Source organism: Calidris pugnax, unplaced genomic scaffold (assembly GCF_001431845.1).
Source record: "Calidris pugnax isolate Ruff unplaced genomic scaffold, ASM143184v1 scaffold8, whole genome shotgun sequence".
In the NCBI taxonomy this organism is placed as follows: domain Eukaryota; kingdom Metazoa; phylum Chordata; class Aves; order Charadriiformes; family Scolopacidae; genus Calidris; species Calidris pugnax.
In genome coordinates, this window is record NW_015090830.1 from 15,127,862 (window position 1) to 15,137,049 (window position 9,188).

Genomic DNA, 9,188 nt, shown 5'->3' on the forward strand with positions numbered 1-9,188 from the left:
AAAAAAAAAAAAAAAAAGAAAAAAGCCAAACAAAACCTAGTTCATTGGCATTATATGAGCAAAACAAAAGCACATACATACACTTTATTCCAATCACGGTGTTCTGTAAGAGTCTCTTGCTTTAGGCAGTGTACAATGTTTTGTAGACAACTGTGAGGCTTTCAGAACTTTTTAAGAAAACATCTATAGTCCTAATCTTAAAAACACAAGAACAAATAGTAACAAGCAGATTTTTATGTTCTTGTCTAGTCTTGGAATGCTGCAGCATGATCCAGATCATAACTCAACCTAGTTCAAGACTGAATTAGACCTTCCTTTGATGGTGAGAATTAGTTTGAAAGAAGTAGATGACACAGCCTATTTTATCTGGTAGGCATTACTTGTAAAAGTGTATTCTTTGGGACTATGAAGAATAAAAGCTAGACAAAAAGGATTCATCATGAAATATCCAGATGGGGTATTTTACAAAATCGTTTGCAAAAATGACAAATTAGGTATTACTTCATGCAGCACAAATATTACATTGGTGTTATTTTCCATCCTGTTACACTCCAATTTTGCACTGATTAAACTCCAGTTAAGGCCAGTGGAGACACACTATTAAATCAGAGCCTTTGAATGCCTCCAGGAACTGTTTTTTACAGTGGTTGAGAACTTGATATCAATATAAGCAGAGTATGCAGTGAATTCTGACACCACGTGACTAGGTGAGATTTTGACACTGATAGTTTAAACAAGCCTATACTTCTTAGATAAAAATCTGTAATACTTCTCAGTAAAGGCATTCAATAAAATAAAATAAAATACAGCTTATGCTGGAAGCAATGCTATATTTTCACCTTTTATATATTACTGTATTATTAAAGGTAGATTAATAGATCTAGTGTCATTGCAACAAGTTACATCCAAATGCAAGTATATATTTCATATATTTACTTTTCCTCTTTTAGATCAGCCAAATTCTCTACACAGCTCTCAGGGTCCCATGACCAGCCAGGTTAACGCAGACCTGTTTGCTGCCTGCCCAGGGAACCAGCCGGTTGAGAGCTGCGAGACCTCATTTACACCTGCTGATAATCTAGAAAGGAAACTTCAGCGTGAATACGACTACCACGTATTTGGGAGCCGGATGGATAAAGCAGTTCCACCTATAGTATACACCCCAGAAATGAGAGAGGAAGAAAGGAGACGAAGAGTTTCCAACGACCCATTTGCAAAGCCATTTCCTACACCTCAATGGAGTGAACCGTATCCAAGAGTTGAAAAAACAGGATCAAACACTAATCCATATTTTTGGCCACAGCCAGCTGCATTAGTACCAAAATGGGAAAATGTAGACGTTTTTCGCGGGCTAAACCCTCATCTAACAGGAAACACAGAGGGTCTCTATGGATTGTATCCAGCCAATAACTTCAGCTTAAGTAAACCTCCTGTGCCTGAATCTGGCCAAAACCTGCAGTCACAGCCCAATGTAAACTGGTATCCAAAGAATGCAGACACAGATACAGGTGAGATTCCACCTCCCCCAACACCTGTGTTTCTGAAGACATGCTTATTCTCTAAAAGTGTAGTGTCCAGGCGTGTTTTATAGTTTACATAACAGCAACCTTCCTACTGCTAACAGTTGATCTGTGATACAGTAAAGGTGAATTTATTCCATGAAGTTCTCTTTGTTTACTTGAAGTTAATTCAGGTTGCCAAAATGCTTTAGCTTTGACTTCATTATGCTGCTTTCACTGATTTCAGGCTGTTAACTTCAAGTGAACCATTTCTAAAGCGTCAGTGTAATAGAGGAGTATCAGACCCAATGCCTGACTCTTCAGCTACCAGCCAAGTAACAGCCAAACTACAGCAGCTACCAAACCCAGGAGCTGCTACCAATCATTCTAGGAAAGCAAAGAAAAACCTCTTGACTCCTGAAAATATAACATTCATACCATAGGCTCTGCATGTGCAGAAACAACATTTTAGCATTTCAGAAAATAGATGGGTATTTTTAGCTTGATTTGCAGCAAGGTAAGAGACTCCTGAGCTCAGGGACCCAATAGGGAGCTAAGGCTCATAACCGTGTTCTCCAGAGAGCTCTGCCTGGTGCTGGTGGGGAGCTTCTGTCCATATTTGCTAGTGAGCTGTTGTGTAGAAAGGTATGGAGACAAAGAAGGAAGAGAACACTGAACATTGGCAGAAAGTATAAATAAATGGTTAGTAGAGGCCTATCAGATGTAACTTTTAGAAACTAGAGGTACTGTAAGAAAAACCTCTTGACTCCTGAAAATATAACATTCATACCATAGGCTCTGCATGTGCAGAAACAACATTTTAGCATTTCAGAAAATAGATGGGTATTTTTAGCTTGATTTGCAGCAAGGTAAGAGACTCCTGAGCTCAGGGACCCAACAGGGAGCTAAGGCTCATAACCGTGTTCTCCAGAGAGCTCTGCCTGGTGCTGGTGGGGAGCTTCTGTCCATATTTGCTAGTGAGCTGTTGTGTGGAAAGGTATGGAGACAAAGAAGTAAGAGAACGCTGAACATTGGCAGAAAGCATAAATAAATGGTTACTAGAGGCCTATAAGATGTAACTTTTAGAAACTAGAGGTACTGTGAGATACATGAGCCTGCTCCTACTAAATAACGGACATTTTTAGTGTGGAATTCTTTTCCGAATCATCTCACAAGGAAAATCAAGGATGCCTAGCTGTTTACAGGCAGAATGCCACAAAGTTGTTATTCTATTAAATTATTACAGCAGAGGCTGTGAGTAGTTGCTTATGTGAGTTTGTTTACTGAAAGGAATCTGAGAGCTGTCATGTCAGAAGGCAGGGTCAACATTGAAAGAAAAAAAAAAAGTTATAGGGAAGCAGTGCACAGTAGCGTGGCAGGGGTGGGGTGACCATAACCCAGTCACTCTTACTGCCCCATACTGAGTTGCAGAGCTTTTTGTGAGCATTCAAATGGAGTTATAGGGAAGCAGTGCACAGTAGCGTGGCAGGGGTGGGGTGACCATAACCCAGTCACTCTTACTGCCCCATACTGAGTTGCAGAGCTTTTTGTGAGCATTCAAATTGATTGTTGCCCTTGGCAGGAAGTTATAGCTCTGCTGGACATTACTGCCATCAGCGAAAGATGCTGTGGTGTCCCATGCCTTTGCTAGAGCCAGTCATAAGCAGCTAATACAAACCACAGTCAGTGTCAGCAGTAACCAGTAAGAGCACACTTGGGAGTTTGGAATTTTCCTTTTTCAGGAAAGGAAAACCTGATAAGAAGCAGCTCTGCCCGTAACTGTGGTGCTCTGTGATCCCACAGTGCCATCTATTAGCCAGGTGTTCATACAGCCACGTGGAAGCCCATTGCCCTTACTGGGATCCAGGGATGATTAAGGCAATTAGTCACTGAGCAAAACCACAGTAAGGTCATTGCTTTGACTAGAGTTATTCAATGAGATACAATCCTGTTAGTTAAAAAGCTTCTTATCTCTTTGTACTAAAGAGCACAAACTATGTGCTGTTACAAATATGGCAGTCATTTTTAAGTATGTTTCCTTTTTCAATTTACATAATGCTTTTGGCATTATTTTTGTTTGTTTTCCCTCTTTGTTTAGGTAACAAGGATTCTGCCTCTTTCTCAAGAGGAAATTTTACATATTATGCTACTACACCCAGAGCAAGCACAGGTAAGCGCTGTAGCCTTCATCTGTCCTGGTAGCCAACAGGCTATGCACTGCATCCCAATCAGTAAAGCAAAAAGCTTCAGAATCTTGAAATAATTTATTTTATTGCTTAATACTTCTAATCATAGCTGAAGTTATCACTATCAGTAAGTAAAACTAATGCCTGTCTCTAGCAGGGCCTATACACGTCGTTAAATATGTGAGTCAAGGACAACGTATTTTATGTTGTCATGCTTCTGAAAACATGAAAGCATTGTAAGATCTCCTGTATATCTAAGTCAGTCACTTTCTAAACGTTAACTCTACGCAACTCCTGAACCCCAAATGCATTTGGGAACCTGTCCTTTCTTGCTATGGATTTTTAACACAAATCTCTAGCTACAGGCTTCACGCGGACCAGCCTTCCTTGGGGCACACGTCTCCACAGTTCAACTGGCTTAAACCCCTGAAATTCTGTCCTGTCCCTCAGGAGTTGTTAATACATGCTCCTTTCAAGTTGCGTTGCTTGGGGCACCTTGAACTCTTTAATTACAAACTGAAAAAGCTTTGAAAGGGTTAAGTGGTTTACGCTTACGAAGAAAATTTGAAACAGCGGGTTTCTGTCTTCTTGACTGTACGTCCCTAGAGTCTTCAGATGATGACCCAAAAGTGACAGACAAGAAAAGTGTAGAGGCTTTTACTGTTAGTATTGACAGAGCATTTGTACGTGTTTTCATATCTTGTGCTAGATTCATCTTATTGCCAGTTAAGAAAATAGAAAATATGTGAGATTTCTTCATTTTTTTTAGCTAAAAATATGAATGCATTTCTTTGGTCCTTCACCTCAAAAAAAATGTATTCCTTTTGTGCAACTTCTAGAAACTAATCACGCATACATATAAGTATTTCTGACTAGCAGTTTAATAGTTAACAACTATTAAATGCACTTAGTCAGATTTTTATATGTGACCATAGATTTCCACACTTCATATTCCAATTGAGGTGTAACAAAGATGTTGTACATCTAGCCATCATTTTGGGTGATTAAATACAGAGCTTGGTCTATCATTTTACTTACCTGTCCTTCAATTTTAGACCCAGGTTGTGATATTCACCACTTAAACTAGAATTAGAACATTTAACGGATGACTATCCAAACAGAATTCAGAAAACCTTGTCAAGAGAAAACTGATGTCACCTAACATGGCTAAGAATAGTCACTTAGTTTCATGTTATGTGTGGAAATCAGTTTAACTAATCACAGGCAGTAAACCACAGATGGAAGCTCCCAGAGGTGCACACAATTTAGTGGTGCAGTTGGTTGCATATACATGTTGACTTCCATTGCTGAGGTTTCAGGCCTTAGAAGAAAGGAAGAGAGTTTTTTGGTAAGTTGTCTCAGAAAATATTGTAGTCTTGCCTTAGAACCAAAAGTACAGAACAGGGGAAAAAAGAAAAATTACAATAAATAAATAACTGTTGTTGAAACAAACACTGAACAAGAGTGCACTGTGAAAATAGATACAACTGAATACAACTCCTAGATAGCAGGGATGAAATACATTGTGAAGCAGAGATGCCATCAAGACAGCGTAGTATAACATTGAGTATAGAAATCTTATGAGCAACTAGAAATTATTTCCTGTAGTCTGACAGAACTTAGAAGTCATAATTGTAAATCTGAACTTACATCTATGAAAGTAGGCAGAAGTAAGGCTTTAAAATATAAACAAAAGGTGCTTTTGAGTACAGACCTGCTGGAGCTGTTAGCCAACAAAAAGCAAGGCTGCTACCACACATTCTTGAAGCACAGGGAACATTTACAGTCTAGTAACTACCAGCATGTAAGGCTTGGTTATGGCACTTTGTCATAGAATAGAATAGGATGGGCTTTCACTAAAGTACATTTGTATCACACTGCACAACGAAAATATGCTCACAATTGCCAGTAAATGGCATTTAATGCATATAAAATATTTAATCACTTCCCTGATGAGCAAAATCTTCCTCCTCATGTTACTTCTTGACATTTTGAACCACATGCAGTTGTTTATAAAATTGTATTAAATTTTCTTATACAGAAGACTCAATCAAGTACAACATCAGTAACAGTTCCGGAATTCAAATTGGATCCTACAATCACATGAAGATTGAAGAGCACAATCAACACATCAGCACTTCTCCTGTTGCTACAGAAGCAACTTACATGGATTATGAAGCACTGGGTATATTTGGTAAGGGAAATATCTCCCTAGTTTTTGTGTAGTCTCCTGATATATTTATGTGGTACAGCTTTCTCCCTCTGATGCTAGAGAAATAACTCTTTGGGTTCTTTGCTACTACATACTTAGGAGTGTATAAAACAAGTAAGGGTTTATGCTGGTACCGTTCTGTGATACGATGTACCTCATTTGTCCTGTAGTTACATGGTCTCTTATGAGACACTACATGCAACTATAGATGTATACGCATCAAGAACAAGAGGAATAACAACACTCAAAATGGTAGAAGCAAGATTAGGATTAGTAGAATAACCTGAGTTGGAAGGGACCCATTGGTAGAAGCAAGATTAGGATTAGTGGTCCTTGCTCAATTTATAGTAATAGTAGAATAACCTGAGTTGGAAGGGACCCACGAAGATCGAGTCCAGTGCCTGACACCACACAGAAGAACCTAAAAGTTAAGCCATATATCTAAGAGCATTGTCCAAAGATTGAGTCCAGTGCCTGAGGCCACACAGAAGAACCTAAAAGTTAAGCCATATACGAAGATCGAGTCCAGTGCCTGACACCACACAGAAGAACCTAAAAGTTAAGCCATATATCTAAGAGCATTATCCAAGCACTTCTTGGACACTGACAGACTTGGGGCCATGATCACTTCATTCAGGTAGAAATTGGAAGATTTTGGATTTTAATTTATTTTTGTTTGTCAATGCTGAATTAAACTATCCCAGTGTATTCCCAAGTAAACAAATTAAGTGTCCCAGAATATAAAACATGTAATCTAGACATCAGTCAGCTCTATAAGAACACTAGGAAGGAGCTTTTCAATTTTGCAGGCTTAAGTGAGAAACTATGATAGCCTCAGATCAAAAAGCAAGTCCAGCAACTGACCTCTGAATACACACGTTCTGACTGGGAGTTTCTTTCCTGGCATCACTGGGTAACACTGCCTCCACATAAGCCACTTCTGATTGTATCTCTAGAATTCTATTTCCAGATATTACCAATAACTAGTTGGGGGAGGGCAGGCAAGACAGCGGAAGGAACAGAAGTGTTAATCTATGCCATTTCCTTATACTCTTTTTCTCGTTGCAGACAATACTACTGTCCTGACCGACAAACATCTGAATCTAGTGCGAGAAAGATTAGCTAAACAGTGGAAGCACTGCGCTCGGAAACTGGGCTTCTCTGACCCCGAGATTGATGAAATCGATCACGACTATGAACGAGATGGACTATGGATTTTAATTTATTTTTGTTTGTCAATACTGAATTAAACTATCCCAGTGTATTCCCAAGTAAACAAATTAAGTGTCCCAGAATATAAAACATGTAATCTAGACATCAGTCAGCTCTATAAGAACACTAGGAAGGAGCTTTTCAATTTTGCAGGCTTAAGTGAGAAACTATGATAGCCTCAGATCAAAAAGCAAGTCCAGCAACTGACCTCTGAATACACACGTTCTGACTGGGAGTTTCTTTCCTGGCATCACTGGGTAACACTGCCTCCACATAAGCCACTTCTGATTGGTAATATCTGGAAACAGAATTCTAGAGATACAATAACTAGTTGGGGGAGGGCAGGCAAGACAGCAGAAGGAACAGAAGTGTTAATCTATGCCATTTCCTTATACTCTTTTTCTCGTTGCAGACAATACTACTGTCCTGACCGACAAACATCTGAATCTAGTGCGAGAAAGATTAGCTAAACAGTGGAAGCACTGCGCTCGGAAACTGGGCTTCTCTGACCCCGAGATTGATGAAATCGATCACGACTATGAACGAGATGGACTAAAAGAGAAAGTTTACCAAATGCTGCTTAAGTGGGTAATGAGGGAAGGCTCCAAAGGTGCTACAGTTGGAAAGCTTGCCAAAGCCCTCTTTGGCTGCCAAAGACTGGATCTTCTTACTAGTTTGATGCAAATCAATGGAGAATAAATTGACTGAGAACTGGGGGAAAATAAGGGTATTTTTTCCTGAAGACCTCACAATAACAAGTAATAATTTTGAACAGATTTTCTGGAGCTCTCCTTTTTGCACAGACTTTTTGGAACGCATTTTTTCTGCCAAGCAGTTTTCAATGAATATCTCCAATAAATCAAAAAATTTATGTCAAGATAGTTGGTCTCCTAGAGGATAAAAGAAAATAAGCATCTTCCTTCTGAATAAAATGATTGTTCGAAGATAATGACGACCAAATGCAAAAGTAGTATCAATTTGAGAAGAACACGTTATACAAAATTTCTAGATTCTATCTTGAAACACGTTGGTACTCTTATCTAGCTCTGGACAAAAGCATGTCGTTTCAGCAAAGCTGAAAACATACTACATCAGTAGTAGTATGTGAAAGACTGACTCACTCCTTGAAAAACTTGGACAGAAAATAAAATCAAATCTTAAATTTTGCCAGAAGTTCCAATACTTACGAGGGTACTATCCCAGATTGCTCTAAGTCAATACGATAATTTTTTTTAGATCTTTTTTATAATGTTTATTAAATACGGATGTCTGGAATTATGTAGAAAAGCAGTGAAAATAAAAGCAAAATTTATTTTTGGCTTCAAAAGTATATAATCGATAAAATACTCTTCTTTCACAGGTTAATATTGCATTATATTTTTTTATTGTTTGCTAGAAAACATTTTATGTGGTAAACTTCTCAAAGCTTTATGAAATAGTGAAAAAAAATATGTTTAATCATTATGCAATCCAAAGTAATAACTTGGGAATATGAAGGCTTTGGGAAAGGGTAAGTGCCTTACTACTGCATGACAGAAGACTCATTCTCTTACTCACTCTGGGGAGCATTAGTGGTTTCTGAATCTCTTAGGCTGCATTTTACTAGTAAATTAAAAGTGCCTGGTAATGTTCCTGGGTGCTGCAGTTAACTGGCATGCCACAGCCTGCTCCCAGGACAGAAAATTCTTTAAACCTCCAAAATATTGTGGAAGGCCTATTTCATAGTGCTGAAGTTGTGTCAGGGAACACTTGAACAGTTCTGTGGCACAGGTGATGGTATCCCAATGCCTGGGAATGTTCATTGCCACTCTAACTTATTAGTATTGACATAATCTCAATTGTGTGCAAAACTGTGCAGTATCTATGAAAGAAGCATTGTCGAGCTGTAAATTTTTATGCCCTAAGACTAATTATGCTGCATTTTTCCTATGAAGGATGATACCTCCTAGTTCCATCAAATCTACAAATATTTCCAGCAGATGTTTTGGACCAAGTTATTCTTTATGCTATAGAAAGAAGCAGTAAGTGTTCTTTAGCTTCTGGTTATTTTCAAAAAAACCAAACAATTTAATAAAAGTG

At 38.5% G+C, this 9,188-nt stretch overlaps 1 protein-coding gene across 1 annotated transcript in view; it reads left to right on the forward strand.

The window, feature by feature from the left end:
- The window catches only part of RIPK1 (receptor interacting serine/threonine kinase 1), a 21,038-nt gene extending 12,307 nt beyond the window's left edge, over positions 1 to 8,731 (forward strand). Inside the window, exons 8-11 of the mRNA XM_014940736.1 lie at positions 951 to 1,508; positions 3,598 to 3,669; positions 5,727 to 5,879; positions 7,522 to 8,731. Of these exons, the coding sequence (XP_014796222.1) occupies positions 951 to 1,508; positions 3,598 to 3,669; positions 5,727 to 5,879; positions 7,522 to 7,808 (1,070 nt within the window). The 3' untranslated portion in view covers positions 7,809 to 8,731. The remainder of the gene's footprint in view (positions 1 to 950; positions 1,509 to 3,597; positions 3,670 to 5,726; positions 5,880 to 7,521) is intronic.
- The last annotated feature ends 457 nt before the right edge of the window (positions 8,732 to 9,188 follow it).